The sequence below is a fragment of the Pteropus alecto genome, unplaced genomic scaffold, assembly GCF_000325575.1.
Source record: "Pteropus alecto unplaced genomic scaffold, ASM32557v1 scaffold24, whole genome shotgun sequence".
Lineage (NCBI taxonomy): Eukaryota > Metazoa > Chordata > Mammalia > Chiroptera > Pteropodidae > Pteropus > Pteropus alecto.
The window spans coordinates 3,523,337-3,540,002 of record NW_006439192.1 but is presented as its reverse complement, the minus strand read 5'-3'; the positions used below and the strand labels follow the sequence as shown (position 1 = coordinate 3,540,002).

The following is a 16,666-nucleotide window of genomic DNA, read 5'->3' as shown; positions in this document are numbered from 1 at the left end:
CTGTGATACATATATACAATGGAATATTACTCAGCCATAAGAAGAGATGAAATGCTGCCATTTGCAACAACATGGATGGAACTCGAGATAATCATGCTAAGCGAAATAATCTAGACAGAAAAAGTTGAAAATCACATGATATCACTTATATGTGGGATATAAACCTAAAAGCAACAAATGAACAGGACAAGCAAACAGAGACTCATGGACATGGACAATGGACTAGTGGTTACCAGAGGATAGGGGTTGGGGGAGGAGAGGGGAGGTAGATGGCAAAAAGGGGGTCAAATATAGGGGGGTAGGGGAAGGATGAAGTGGGTAAAGGGGATCAAAAATATGGTAGCTGAAGGAAACTGGACTTTGGGTGGTAAACACACAATAGAATATACAGATGTCAAATGATAATATACACCTGAAAATTATACAATTGTATTAACCAATGTTATCCCAATAAACTTAATAAAAAAATATTCCAAGTTATTAGGAATAAAATTTTTTGTAAATGAGGCCTAAATTGAAAATTTTCCCAAGAAACCCTGGTGAAAACTGGCAACACTAAGGTATAATGTTAATATGTTGGACTTCATAAATAAAAATTGAACATATTGGACTTTATAAATAAATAAGCATCCTAGCCTCAAGGAACATCATCCACAAAGGTAGAAGAACTCAAACTTGCTTTAGCCTTTGCCAAAATGAAGTGCTTACAAGACAGTCAAGAATGTCTGTCTAGGCAATACAAAGTATGGCTTTCCTAGGGGATATACCATATCCTAACAATTTTTACCAAGTCAATTTGCTATTATAGTATAGAAGCATTCCTACTCTCAGAAATTCTGAGTTTAGAGCATCTGCAATACACTGAAGTAATATTACTTAATTCAGTACCACAAAGTAGGGATTGAATCAAACAATTTAACAGATTTATGTAGAAAACCACAGGTTAATGTCAGTAGTTCCAGAAATATCACTGAGCCAAATTCAGTACCCATTCACGATAAAAAACAAAAACAAAAACAAAAACAAAAAACTAGGAATAGAAAACTTCGTAATGAAAAAAGAACACCTACTAGTATCTACAGCTAACCTAATGAATGGTAATGACTGAATGTTTTGCCCCTATTATGGACTGCATGCATACTTGTGTCCTCTCAAAATTCGTATGTTGAAACCCTAACTCTCAATACGATGAAATTAGGAGGTTAGGTCTGTGGAATGTAATACATTTAGATTAGGGCATGAGGATGTGACTCTCGTGATGGGATTAGTGCTCTTATTAAAAAAAAAAAAAATGAAGAGACATGGGATCTCTCTGCTCTGTCATGTGAGCATACAAAGAAAAGATGCCCATCTTTGAACTGGGAAGAGTGCTCTCACCAGACACATTTGTAGTTTCTTGATCTTGAACTTCCCAGCCTCCAGAACTGTGAGAAATAGACTAGAAGTTTGAGCTGCCTAGTCTATGGTATATCTGTTATAGACTGAAATGACTAAAACAGCCCTTATGTTTAGGAATAATGCAAGGCTCCCTACCCTCACTAGAGTCAACATTTTACTAAATATTTTAGGTAGTGCAATAGGAGTAAGAATAGTAATAAAGGGCACACATTTTTAAAAGTAAAATTAGCCCTATGGTTTTAATCACCTAACTCTGTAATAGAAAATTTCCACCAAAGCTATTAGGACTAAGAAGAGCCACAGAAAACAAAGAAATTCACATGGTTAAGATGTTCATCTCCCTAAATTGACATAGATTCAATGTTCCAGAAATTCCAGAAAACATTTTGTAGAATTGGTTCTCAAATTCATAAGAAGATTCAAATATCTTAGAATATTCAAATAGCTTTAAAAAGAACAAGATAGAGAACTTAAAGTATTTTTCTCTTAAAGGACCAGATAGTAAATATTTTAGGCTTGTGGGGCATATGGTTTGTTGCAGCTACTTCACTCAGCCTTTGTAGCATAAAGGTAGCATAGACAATATATAAATAAATGGGTGTGGCTGTGTTCCAATAAAATATTTTTTACAAAACAGGCGGCCATATCGTGGACCATAGTTTGTTGACACCTGCTATAACCCCTACAATTCATATAACTGTATACCACTATGGAAATACATATTTTACTATTGGTGTAAATATAGACATACAGAACAATGCAACAGAATAGATCAGAAGTAGACTCACATGTTATTGGCTAATTGATTTTCCACAAAGGTGCTACAGAGTTTGGAAGGTTAAAGAATGATTTCTTCAACAAATGATGCTAGGTAACTGGATATCTATATGGAATAAAATGAGTCTCAGCCCTTATTTAAAAAGTAAACTAGAGCCTAGACTTCAATGCCAAAGCTAAACATAAAATTTCTAGTAGGAAACTTAGGAGAATTGAAATTAATGATCCATAGCATGTGAAAAGATGTCCAACGTCATTATTCACAGAACTGTACATTAAAATCTCAGTGAGTCTATGGTCATGCTACTCTGAACGTACCCGATCTCGTCTGATCTCAGAAGCTAAGCAAGGTCGGGCCTGGTTAGTACTTGGATGGGAGACCACCTAGGAAGACCAGGTGCTGTAGGCGTAAAAAATAAAATAAAAATATAAGGGATTGTAAGTTGACCAGGTCCTTGCAATCTGTGAGGTCAACCAAAGGTTGCCTCGCCTAATAATAATAAAAAATAATAGTATAAATAAATAAATAAAAATCTCAGTGACATATCAATACAGGCTAACAAGAATGGGTACAATGAAAAAGACTGACAATACCAAATATACCCAAGAATGTAGAGCAATGGGCACTCATTAAATCTTGGTGAAAATGCTGAATAATCAAACTACTTCAAAAAATAGCCTGGTACTTTTGTACTACTTTACGCATGCACAATTACTATATGCCTAAGGCATTCCATTTCTAAGTATTTACCGGGAAAAATGAAAGACTATAACTGCACAAAGACCTGTACATATTTATAGCAGCTTTAATTATAATTTAAAATGTCTAAATAAGCCAAATGATCAACAGATAAATGTATAAACAATTGTGATGTATTTCTACAATAGTACGCTGCTTAGCAATAAAAACTAGTGAATTACTAATAATCACAACAACACAGATGAATGCCAAGTGAAAGAAGCCAGGTAGAAATGTCATCTGATTCCAGTTGTATGAAATTCTAGAATCAATTATTACAACCTATGTTGAATAAAAGCAGCTCATTGGTTGCCTTGATCCATGTGGGCTATTGACTTAGAAGAGGGTGATAGAAACATTCTTTGTCTTACTTATGCAAATGGTTCCATGGGTCTACCATAAATACCAATTCATATAACCATATGCTCAAAATGGATGCACTTAATTAAGTATAAATAATTAAAGGTATAAAAATAATGAGAAAATAGAAGCAATGTTTGGGGCAAAGTCGATAAGAGTTTAGATTGAATGTTGGGGAAGGATCTTGGAGAAAGGTTTTTAGAGGAATTATGAGTTCTCTCTCAATTCAGTCACTTTTTTCGAGGATTCTAATTATCAAGAATATAAAGTACAAGCTTTTGATTTGATCCTAAAATATTTATTTGGGTTCTCACCGGCTTATTTACTTAGTCGGCATCTACCCTCTTATTTTCATATTATCTATATATCTTTATGAATCTATGTGCCTCTCTGTATGTCTGTGTCTGTCTATCATCTATCTATCTATCTATCTATCTATCTATCTATCTATCTATCTATCTATCATCTATCCATATCTATTAATTTGTGTATCTATACTTTCTCCTTATATACATATGTAATGTATATGATAATCACAAACAATATAAAAAAATTTTTAAATGTATTTAATTCATGTCCTCTGTTTCACAGGAAAATTCAGATGTTGTGCAATTGAAAAGAACTCTGAAAATACAAATTATTATGGATAAAGCCTTGGTATGCATTATTGATATATTTCATAATATCTTTGTTTTGCATTTAAATTCAAAGGGAATAAGAAAACTAAATTTTCTTTTTTGTAATATAGATATATTTTATTCTGTTCAAAATATGTATCTCCATATAGCAGGACATAAGGAAATGTCAATTGCCTCTATACTGTAATAGGGGGACCAGAATTTATGGTATTGATCTCTAAATCAGTATGGAATTCTAGTAACAATGTATAACTTTGTATGTAGGGAAGGCTTCTACTACACTATAATCTATAGGATTATAACTAGTTGCAGATATTTCTGAATCCACCTCAGATTTTGGTGAAATTCTCTTCCTTAAGTTGATTTCCATTTTAAAACAAGCTATTTCATTTATTACTCAATTAGTGATCCTTGTTATTAAATATTATCCTTTATAAAAATATTTTATGCTTTATAATCACATGGGTTCCCTGGTGGACATCCTATATTTTAATAATGGGAAGAATTGTTCATAAGAATATTCATTTAGATATGGAAATATTTAGCAAAGCTATGTGGGCAGGAAGTTAAAAAATCTGATTTGTCCATTATCACTGATATTTTTACATAAAATCTCTCAATGACTGCCATAATGATCCATGTTTTGTGCATGAAAGGAAATATTTAGATCTTTAAATAATTTTTAATAACAACAATAACAGGAAAGAGTAGGACAAAATAATAAAGAAAAAATACATATAATTTTATTTTCCAGGAGATGCATTATATGCACACATTTTCTGTCTTTAATATATACAAGCATACATGTTAATATTCACATATCTTTGTTTTATATATGCTATTTTGTATGCTATTTTGTTCTGTCTCACATTAATAAAATATGCTATTTTACATGAATTTTAATGTTTACATAATGTCCAATTAATATATTTAATATAATTTCAACTATTTTACTAGCTAATGCTCTTTTAGGGACATTTAGATTTTCATTGTTGTTGTTACATGGGGAAAAATACTATTTGGCTCCGAATCAAGAGCACTGAAATTATGCTCTACCACAGCCACTTCCATGAGGTTGCTAAAATTAAGTCTAGACAGCTACTAACTTCTCTCCACTTAACTGTATCTCTCTTCCCATTCCAATAATAGATGTTTTCTATGCAAACGTCATCATGAAAATAAAATCTTCAAGGAGTTTTTTTTAAATAATATCCTATGATTAATATTTCTCCTCTTTTTGTGTTCAACTTAACTGTCTTAAATTTTAATGTCTGACTCTATTGACAGCATATTGATAGGTACTTTTTTCTTTACCCTATCAGCTAATCCCTGCCGTTTCACTAGAAAGTTTAGTATACTTAAGTTCATCAAAATTGCTGATATTTATGGATGTAGATTAAATACTACTAGTTTGATATCAGGTAATATGATACCTCCAACTTTGTTCTTTCTCAAGATTGCTGTGGGTATATAGGGTCTTTTGTGGATCCCTATACATTTTAGGCTTCTAATTCTTTGAAAAGTGCTATTGGTATTTTGGTGAGGATTGCATTGAATCATTAGATTGCCTTGGACAGTATGGACATTTTAATAATATTCTTTCTTCCTATCCATGTGCATGGCATATCCTTCTATTTATTTTGTATCTTTTTAAATTTATTTCTTTAATATTTTATAGTTTATTGAGTATAGGTAAAAATATCTATTTTTAGATATTTTGGTTAAATTTATTCCTAGATGTTTTATTTTCCTGATGTAATAGTAAATGAGATTGTTTTCTTCTTTTTCTGTTTGTTATTGCTGTATAAAAATGCTAGTAATTTCTGAATATTAAATCTGTGTCTTGCTAATTTACTGAATTCATTTAGTTTGGACCATTTAATCTAATAGCTTTTTGGTGGATTCTTTAGGATTCTCTCTATATAATATCGTGTTATCTGCAAATAATGACATTGTACTTCTTTTTTTCCAATTTGGATGCCTTTTATTTCTCTTTCTTGTCTGAATGCTGTGGCTAGAAATTCCACTACTTTGTTGAATAAAAGTGGTGAAAGTGAACATTCTTGTCTTGTTCTTGATCTTAAAGAATAATCTTTTAGCTTTTCACCACTATGATGTTAGCTGTGATTTCGTCATATGTGGCCTTTATTATGTTGATGGATGTTCCTCTATTCCCACTTTTTTGAGTTTTTATCATAAATAGATGTTGAGTTTTGTCAAATGTTTTTTCATCTATTGATATACTCATATAATTTTTACCCTTCATTTTGTTTATGTTGTGTATCGCCTAAATTGGTTTGCGGATATCGAACCAACCTTGTATCCTGAGAAAAATATCCCACTTAATCGTTGTGTATAATATTTCTAATGAATTGCTGAATTCGTTTTGCTAAAATTTTGTTGAGGATTTTTGTATTTATGATTATCAGAGATGTTGACCTGTAATTTAATTTTTTTGTAATATCTTTAGTTTTGATATCGGGATAATGCTGGCCTTGTAAAATGAGTTTGGGAGCCTTCTCTCCTGTTCAGTGTTTTGGATTAGTGTGAGAAGGACAGTTATTAATTATTTTTTGAGTGTTTGAGAAATTCACCTATGAAGTTATCTGGCCCAGGGCTTTTGTCCGTTGATAGTTTTTTGACTACTGATTTGTTTTTATTAGTGTTGGTCTGTCTGTTCAGATTTTCTGTTCCTTCTTGATTCAGCCTTGAAAGATTGTGTTTCTAGAAATTTATCTATTTCATTTGGTTTTCCAATTTGTTGGCATATAATTGCTTATAGTATTTCCTTATAATTTTTTGTATTTCTGTGGTGTCAGTAATCACTTCTCTCTCATTTCTGATTTTATTTATTTGTGCCCTCTTTTTTTTTTTTCTTGATGAGTCTGGTTAAAGGTCTATCAATTTTGTTTATGTTTTCAAAAAACCATCTCTTGATTTCATTTATCTTTCCAATTTTTTTTTTTTAGTCTGTACTTTATTTTTTGCTGTAATCTTTATTATTTTCTTCTTTCTACTCACTTTGGACTTAGTTGTTCTCTTTCTAGTTCCTTTAGGTGTAAGATTAGATTGTTTATTTGAGATTTTTCTTGTTTCTTGAGATAGGCCTATATTGCTATAAATTTTTCTCTTTGGACTCTTTTGAGTGTGTCCCATAGGTTTTGTGTCATTTTATTTCCCTTCTTATCTGTCTCAAGGTATTGTTTGATTTTTTTCCCTTGATCTCATTGTTAGCCCATTTATTATTTACTGCTTTCATTAATTGATTTCTACTTTCATACCATTGTGATCAGAGAAGACACTTAATGTGATTTTAATCCTTTAGACTTATATTGTGGCCTAATATATGGTCTGTCCTGGGTCATGTTCCATGTGCACTTGAGAAAAATGTATACTCTGTTGCTTTTGTGTGAAATGTTCTAATAATATCAATTATTTTATCTGGTCTAATGTGTCATTTAAAGGCACTCTTCTTGTTGATTTTCCTTCTAGACTATTTATCCATTGATGTCAGTCAGTTGGAAAGAATCTCCTGTTATGACTGTATTACTGTCAGTATTTCTTTTCATGTGGTTTTTTGGTTTTTTGTTTTGTTTTTTGTTTGTTTTTTTGCTTTATATATTTAGGTGCTCCTACATTGTTTATGTAAATATTTATACAATTTATGCCCTCTAATTGGATTGATCCCTTTATCATTATTAAATGTCCTTCATTGTCTGTTGTTGCAGCCCCTTTTTTTTAAAGTCTGTTTTACCTGATGAAAATATACCCAAGCTTTCTTTTTTCATTTCCATTTTCATGAAATATCTTTTTCTATTCCTTTACTTTCAGTGTGTGTATCTTTCAATCTGAAATGGGTGTCTTATAGGCAGCATATATATGGGTCTTATTTTTTTCCCCACTCAGTCACAGTATTTCTTTTGATTGGACCATTTAGTCCATTTATATTTAAAACAATTATTGAGAGGTATGTAGTTATTGCTATTTTATTAATTGTTTTCTGATTGTTTTTATAGTTCTCTCTTTCTTATTCTTTTCCTCTCTTGTATGTTGATGACAATAGTGTATTTGAATTCCTTTCTCTTTATGTTTTGTATATCTCTTGTCGATTTTTAGTTTGTGGTTACCTAGTGCTTTTTTATAGCAAGCTATATTTTTAGGAGTCTGTGTTGACAGTTGCTTAAGTTTGAACAGATCCTAAAGTCACTATGAATTTTACTCGCCTCTTCCACATTTTTGGCTGTATCATTTTTTTTTACTTCTTTTGTGCATGTGTGTTTGTGTGTATCCCCTAATGTATTGTTGTAATTATACATGATCTACCTACTTTTGCCTTTTAACTTTTGTTCTAGCTTTATCATTGGTTGAACTACTGTTTTTCTAAGAAATTGCTTTTGTCAGTGAGAAGTTTCCTTTTCCTATATTTTCTTATTCATATTTTTGATTTTTTCTTAAAGAAGTCTCTTTAACATTCCTTGTAATATTGGTGTAGTGGTAATGAACTCCCTTAGTTTTTTCTTGTTTGAGAAATTTTTTATCTCTTTCTTGATTCTAATGATAGCTTTTTTGGGTAGAGCAAACTTCGTTATAGGTCTTTACTTTTCTTTGCTGAATATTGCATGCCCAAAATTCTGCCTTGTAAGTCTTCTGTTGAGAAATCAGCCAACAGTCATATGGGATCTCTCTTGTAGGCAACTACTTTTCTTTTACTGCTTTTAAGATTCTCTCTTTGCCTTTAAACTTTGGCATTTTAATTATGATGTGTCTTGGTGTGATCTTCCTTGGATTCATCTTGTTTGGGACCCTCTGTGTTTCCTGGACTTGTATGTCTATTTCCTCTGCTGAATTACAAAAGTTTTCCATGATTTCTTCAAAAGCTTTTCAATCCCTTGCTCCTTCTCTCTTCTCTTTTCGATACCCTTATGATGTAAATATTGGTATGCTTGATGCTGTCCTAGAGGTCCCTTTAACCAGTCTCATTTTGGGGGGGATTTTGTTGTTGTTGCTGTTCTAATTGGGTATTTTCTGCTACCTTATCTTCCACATCACTGATTTGATTCTCTGCTTCATGTAATCCATTGTTGATTTTCTCTCATGTATTTTTCATTTCAGTTATTCTTCATTTATGACTGGTTCTTTTTTATATTTTCTATCTCCATTTTTGTGTTCCTTATATCTTTTTTGAAGGTGTCACTGAGTTCATCTATTGTTCCCCTAAGTTCATTGAACATGCTTACAATCTGTGTTTTGAATTCTGCATCTGGTAGATTGCTTGCCTCCATTTTTTAGTTCTTTTTCTGGAGTTTTTTCCTATCTTTTATTTGGGATATGTTTCTTTGTCTTCTTATATTGGCTGACTCCCTGTATTTGTTTCTGTGTTTCAGGTCAGTCTCCTGGTCTTGGCAGAGTGGCCTTATGTGGTAGATGTCCTGTGGGTCCCAGTGATGTAGCCTCCCTGTTTACCTGAGCCCATTGCTCCCTGTTTACCTAATCCTGTTTTTCTTGTGTGGGTTGTGTGTGCCTTCCTGTTGTAGTTCATTCTTGATTGCTGTTGGTATGCCAGTGGGTGAAATTGACTCTCAGGCTGACTGGCTGTGAGCAGAGGCTGGGACTATAGCAGATGAGCTGTGGTGCAGGGGCTAAACCTGTAGGGCAGGAATTGCTTTGACAGGGTTCTGGTGTCTGCCCTTTTAGTGCATCATTTGTGGAACTGGTTGAGTGGTGCTCTGGTATGGTCTGAAGCTGATGACCAGGTGTGTTGATTTTGGGGCCTCTTGGGAGGGCCTCTAGTGCAGGCCATTTCAGTCATTGCCTGTGTCAAGCTCTGAGCCACCTGGTAAGATGTACAAAGTGGTCTGAAGTTGGTACCTCTTGTGCTGGGCTTGGAGGCACCTGGGAGTGGCTAGGCTGCAAATCAAGGCTGGCTGCCACTATTATTGGACATGGGGCTGCTTAGCAACAGGTACGGGCACATTGAGTTCAGCTGCTGCTTGTTTTGGGTTTGTGGACCTTTGAGAGATTTTAGGAAAGTCCACAGCATCAGTTGAGGAAAATCACTTATGTGAAAAAGCTACCTGGACAGATTCTGCCTGCGTGTATGATTTGGGTGGGGTGGAGTCTCAAGGAATCACCAGGGTTGGTTGAAGGGTGTTATCCCATTTAATGGGGAGCTCAGATGTGGCATCCACATGTACCTGCTGACTGGGTGCAGGGAGAGCTCAACAAAAGAACAATGGTGTCTGCCAACACTTCCGTCTTGAGAGAGCTTCCCTTTCCCCTGCCCCTCCAGCTCTCACCGAAAGTTAGTCAATTTATCCCCTCCTCATAAGTCCCTGGTGCTTATGAGGAGGAGATAAATTTCTATCCCACTGCTAGAGTTCAGAGGGGGTGAATTTGTGAGTGAACAAGTTTGCGGGCAGTCCCTTTATGACCTGCATCTCCTAGGTCTCAAGCAGCTATTCATCTCACTCGACCACAACACCTACTGGATGCCTGGTGTGAGGCTGGAAGCCCTAGCTCCTCAGAGGGGACCTCCACAACAGAGATATTTCTCTCACTTCTTAACCACCACACTATGCATGTGGGACCTGCCCGTTCAGCATCTCCACCCCTCCTACAAGTCTCGTGTGGCTTCTTCTTTATATCCTTAGTTACAGGATTTCTATTAAGCTTATGTTCAGGTGGTTCTCAATGATGGTTGTTCTGTAAGTTAGTTATAGTTTTGATGTGGTCATTGGAGGATGTGAGCACAGCATTTACTTATCCTGCCATCATGACCAGAAGTCAGCCTTGATCTTTTAATGATTCAGAGAACTATGTAAAAATTCCTTACTATGATGTTAATTTCTATTTATAATTCTGTTAAAGTTTGTTTTTTATATTGTGTTCCTATGCTATTAGATATAATCAGGTTTAGAATGCTTCCATCTTTCTGATGAATATTTTGTTGATATTCAGTTATGTCCATTATTATATGTCCATATTATATATTATACATATAATATATAATATTATTATATATAATATTATTATATGAAAAAATATATAAATATATATATTATAATATGTCCATATTATATCCATTTTTTGCCTTAAGCTTTTTTTCATATTAATGTAACTATTATACTAATTAATATAACTGTCATATAATATAAAATATGCATTTTGTCTCCAATTTTCCTGGTATATATTTTCATGCTTCAATTCATATTTCAATGTCCTTTTAAGTTAGGGTTTTAAAAAGAATTTTAATCTGTATATACTGGGTTGTTTTACAATTATCAATAGCCCTAGTGTTTGGGCTATTGATAATTTGTGATTATTGACATATGCAAATTCATTTCAATAATTATATTTTAATTTCTTTCTCTTGCTTTTCATATGTTTGGCCTTGCAAAGGGTCACTTTCATTCATACCACACATGCTGTATTTTGTAAACAGAAAATAAGGTTTTTCGGGAAAAGTTACGTATAGAGAAATTGCAAAGTGCAAGCAGTCTTTAAAGAGCTAGTAGGATAGCATCTCTTTTTTTTTCTATATCAGAGAACTCTATCCATTTCATTTTATTTTCTGCCAGTAGTCTTATGCAAACTTGCTGGAGATTATTAAAGATCCCAGCTGCCACTTTTTATGTTTTCTGCAAATATACATACAATTTGAAATGTTTCAGAGAAAATCTTATGACTTTTGTTCTTTTAAATGAGAAAATATTCTTGATATTGTTCACTACTATTACTCAGAGCTCTGTATTTAAACCAAAAGACTTAGTGTTTAGTTAGAGATTTGAGTCCTTGTTCTCACCCTTAGCATTGTGTGATCTTGGAACCTTAACTTTTCACCCTTAATTTTTATATGTGTAAAGAGAAAGGTAATCACAACCATATCACTTTAATACTATTGATTAATACATGAAGGCCCTAGGTTTACTTTATGTCTACAAATTATTAAGCATTTGATAAATTTTAATTCTGCTTATGTCCTTTCAGTTGAGCACTACATTATTGTAACATTTTATGTGCATTTAAAATATGGTAGTTTAGTGATTTTCACTAGTGATTAAGAAACCAACTTTGTCTTTTAGTATGATTATATGGGCTCTGAAGTGGCAGTTGCAGCTGAGAAAGTTGTTTATATCTTCGGTCTTATCAACACTGTAAGTATTTATGTTTTATATTTAAATAAGAAACACTCTGTTAATGCCATAACATTATTTGCATAAATAGCATTTACATTGTTATAAAATGTATATCCCTGCCAAGCAGTTTCACCCACCAATGGATTTATATCCAATTAACAGTAAATTGAATATATTAGCATTATGTAAGAAAAGTAATGTTATGTTTATGATTACCTAAACTGTATATTGTATATCTTCTGTTTTCAGATGTTTTCCCAGCTTAAACTGACTGTTAAGTTAACATCTTTGGAGCTCTGGTCAGATCAAAATAAGATTCCATCTAATGGGGATGCTAATGAAGTATTACAAAGATTTGTGTCATGGAAAGAAAGATTTTTGATTCAAAGGTCCCATGATATGGCATTCTTATTAATGTAAGTATCATATTTGTATTGATATAGGGTATAACAAATTATTTGATGTTGACTATCAAAATTACATACAAAATTTATTATGTATAATAAGACACCTCAAGAAAAAAGAGTGCAAAATATAAAAATCAGATAATAAGGTAAGACACAAAATCATGGTAGGCCATTATTCTCAGAGTGGACTGTTTACCTATAGAAGTGTAATGAACTGGGAAATAAGAAAGCCTTAGGATAAACATGGGGCCTCTGGCCTCTTGTGTTTTTAAAGATTTTCTCAGAGATAAATAATTGAAACCATCATTTTAATATTAAATAAAATATAAATAAGTTAACAATGCAATAATTACATATGAAGCTGGTTAATACAAAACATTAAAATAGTAATGTGGCTACCTTTTGGTATTTTTATATAACCTAAGGTGTAGCTATTTAATATGCACCATATCTTTCAAGAGTCTTTATATAGATTTTTGTTTTAATAATTTGATTATTTTAGATGGAAAAACCCAAAAACACAATTCTGAAGTCTTAAGCACTATGGAATACATTTATAAATCTCTTGGTGTCTCCTGTGGAATCTAAGGTCAAGTTTGGGGAGCAACACTAAGAGCTTAAACGAGTGAGGACGCTTTGTATATCCTCTTTGTGTCTTTTTCTTAGTGAGTCTACTGCATATTCTGTCTCTTTCTCTGCTTGCCCTCCAATCCAACACTCTTACACACTTTAAGGGTTCACTATGTACACATCATGGCAGTAAGCTATCCTGATTTTAACATCTTAGAATTATTTAGGTCCAGTGGTGACAGCAGTGTTGATTAATTTTTTGGATCTAAATACAAAATGATTGAAAGTGTTGGGCAGGATATGTATTATTCACATTTTAAAGAAAACTAAGCTTTAGTGAGGAATCTAATTCTTAAAAGCTCAATAAGTCATTAACGATTTAAAATGCATTTCTCAACAAGAAAAAATGTATTATTTAGTTATAGGAACTCTCCTAACTATGTGGGAGCAACATATCATGGAATGGCATGTGATCCAAAGCTTGCTGCAGGGATTGCTCTGGTATGCATTTTATTCCCATCTTTCAGTACTTATACAACATTTTGAAAGTTAATATATACTTTGAGAAACAAAAGTATATATAGTATATCTACCATGCAGTTTTGACAGAATTTTAGAAAATGCTTTCTTATGGATTTTGAAACTAAAATATCACAGGTTTTAAAAGATTTTTATAATGGTAAAATACATATCGCATAAAATATTCAATTACTTTTAGGTGTAAAGTTTAGTTGTGTTAAGTTTCTTTACATTGGTATGAAACATATCTCCAGAGCTTTTCATCTTGCATAACTGAAGCTTTGTAGCCTTTGAGCAATATGACCCCATTTTCCAAATCCTCTACCCGCTGGCAAGCCACCACCATTCCACTCTCTGCTACAGTGAGTATGACATTTTTAGATTCCACAAATAAGGGAGATCATGCAGTATTTGTCTTTCTCTGTCTGGCTTGTTTCATTTAGCATAGTACCATCCAAGTGCATCTGTGTCATTTTCATTATTTTTTTGAGTGAATAAAATTCCAGTATGTATTACATATGTATTTTTTTATTCATCTGTCAGTGGACACTTAGGTTGTTTTCATATCTTAGCTATTGTGAATAATGTTGCAATGAACATGGAAGTGCAGACATCTCCTTGAGATACCAATGTCAATTTTTTTAAATTAAATTTATTGGGGTGACATTGGTTAATAAAATTATATAGGTTTGAAGTATACAATTTGATAATACATAATCTGTGTATTGCGTTGTGTGTTGACCACCCAAAGTCAAATATCCCTATGTCACCATATATCTTATACCCTTTACACTTATCTACCTTCCACACTACTCCCTTGTCCTCTGGTAATCACTAAACTGTTTCTGTGTCTGAGTTTTGTTGTTTTGTTTATTTGTTGCATTCAGCTTTATATCCTATATGAACATGAAATCATATGGTTCTCAACTTTTTCTATCTGGCTTATTTTGCTTAGCATGATAATCTCAAGATCCATTTATGTTGTTGTCCATGGCAGTATTTGATCTTTTCTAATGGCTGATTGTATAATTGTACCATATCATCTTTATCCAGTCATCTACTGAAAGACACTTCAGTTGTTTCCGTGTCTTGGCCACCATCAATAATGCTGAAATAAACATCAGGGTGCATATATCTTTATGAATACATGTATTCAAAATTTTGGGAATTCTGGGTCATATGGTAATTCTATTCTCAATTCTTTTAAGAACCTTTATACTGTTTTCCACAGTGTCTGTACCAATTTGCATTCCCATCAGCAATGTATGAGGGTTCCTTTTTCCCCACAACCTCTCCATCACTTGTTATTACTTGCCTTGTTGATAACAGCCATCCTAACAGGTGTGAGATGGTATCTCATTGTGGTTTTGATTTGCATTTCCCTAAAAGCTAGTAAAGTTGAGCATCTCTTCATATGTCTGTTGGCTATTTGCATGTCTTTTTTATCAATAAAAGTTTAATCATTTATGGAGTTGATTACATTAATTGTATTTTGAAACTTCATTCTATGATTCTTTTTTTAATTAATTTATTCATTTTTGGTGACATTGATTAATGAAATCCAGTAAGTTTCAGGTATACAATTTAACAGTAAGGCATATATATATTGTATTGTGTGTTCTCCTCTCATAGTTAGATTTCTTTCTGTCACCACATATTTGACCCCTTTTACCCCATCTACCTTCCCCCTCCGCCACATCCTCTAGTAACCACTAGTCTATTGTCCATGTCCATGAGTCTCTGTTTGTCCTGTTAGTTTGTTGCTTTTAGCTTTATATCCCACGTATAAGTGATATCATGTGGTTTTCAACTTTTTCGATCTGGCTTATTTTGCTTAGCATGATTATCTCAAGGTCCGTCCATGTCTTCTTGAGAGAAATGTCTGTTCAGGTCTTCTGTCCATTTTTTAATTAGATTGTTTTTTTGTTGTTGAGTTGTATGTGTTTTTCGTATATTTTAGATATTAGGCCCCTATAGGAGGTGTTGTTTGCACACATATCTCCCTTTCAGTTGGTTGCCTCTTTATTTTGTTGATGGTTTCTTTTGTTGTCCAAAAGCTTTTTAGTTTGATATAGTTTCATTTATTTACTTTTGCTTTTACTATTCTTGTTTTTGAGGTCAAATTCATAAAATCCTGTCTTAAATCGATGGTCTATGAATTTAGTACCTATGTTGTCTTTTATGCAACTTATTGTTTCAGGTCTTATAATCAGGTATTTGATCCATTTTTAGTTAATTTTAGTGTATTTAGTTTCATTGTTTTGCATACGGCTTTTCAATTTCCCCAGCACCATTTGTTGAAGAGGCTTTTTTTTCTCCATTGTATGTTTTTGGCTCCTTTGTTGAAAATTATTTGCCCAGATATGTGTGGGTTTATTTCTGCGCTCTCAATTCTATCCATTGGTCTGTGTGTCTGTTTATCTGCAAAAAACAAAGTTTTTTGATTATTGTCACTTTGTAGTATAGTTTGAAGTCAGGCAGTGTGATATCTCTGGCCTTGTTCTTCCTCAGGATTGCTTTGATTATTTGGGGGCTTTTGTGATTCCATACAAATCTGATGATTTTTTGTTCTGTTTCTTTAGAACATATCATTGGGATGTTGATGAGAATTGCATTAAATCTGTATATTGCTTCAGGTAATATGATCATTTTAACTATGTTGATTCTTCTTATCCATTTACATGCAATATCTTTCCATCTCTATGTGTCTTCCTCAATTTCTTTTAATAATGCCTGTACTTTTCAGCATATAGATCCTTCACATTCTTTGTTAAGTTTATTCCTAAGTATTTTATTCTTTTATTACAATTGCAAAAGGAATTTTTTTTTTCTGAAATTTTATTGTTTATCTTAGAAAAACGCTTTCAGTTTTTCACCATTAGGTATGATATTCATTGAGGGTTTATTGTATATGGGCTTTATATTGTCGAGGTACTTTCGTTCTATACCTATTTTATTAAGTGGATGCTGTATATTTCCACTTGCTTTTTCTGCCTCTATCAATATGATCATATGATTTTTATCTCTTATTTTGTTTATGTAGTGCATCACATTGATCAATTTGCATATGTTGAATCATCCTTGTGCTCCTGGAGTGAACCCCATTTGATAGCGATGTATAAT

The 16,666-nt window shown here is 32.9% G+C and overlaps 1 protein-coding gene and 1 pseudogene across 1 annotated transcript in view; both read left to right on the top strand.

The window, feature by feature from the left end:
* Positions 1-16,666, top strand: part of LOC102896962 (A disintegrin and metallopeptidase domain 3) — an 80,250-nt gene that overhangs the window by 25,331 nt on the left and 38,253 nt on the right. Inside the window, exons 7-10 of the mRNA XM_025050018.1 lie at positions 3,866-3,931; positions 11,994-12,065; positions 12,297-12,463; positions 13,444-13,525. Coding sequence (XP_024905786.1) covers positions 3,866-3,931; positions 11,994-12,065; positions 12,297-12,463; positions 13,444-13,525 — 387 coding nt within the window. The remainder of the gene's footprint in view (positions 1-3,865; positions 3,932-11,993; positions 12,066-12,296; positions 12,464-13,443; positions 13,526-16,666) is intronic.
* LOC112483469 lies at positions 2,466-2,584 on the top strand (annotated as a pseudogene).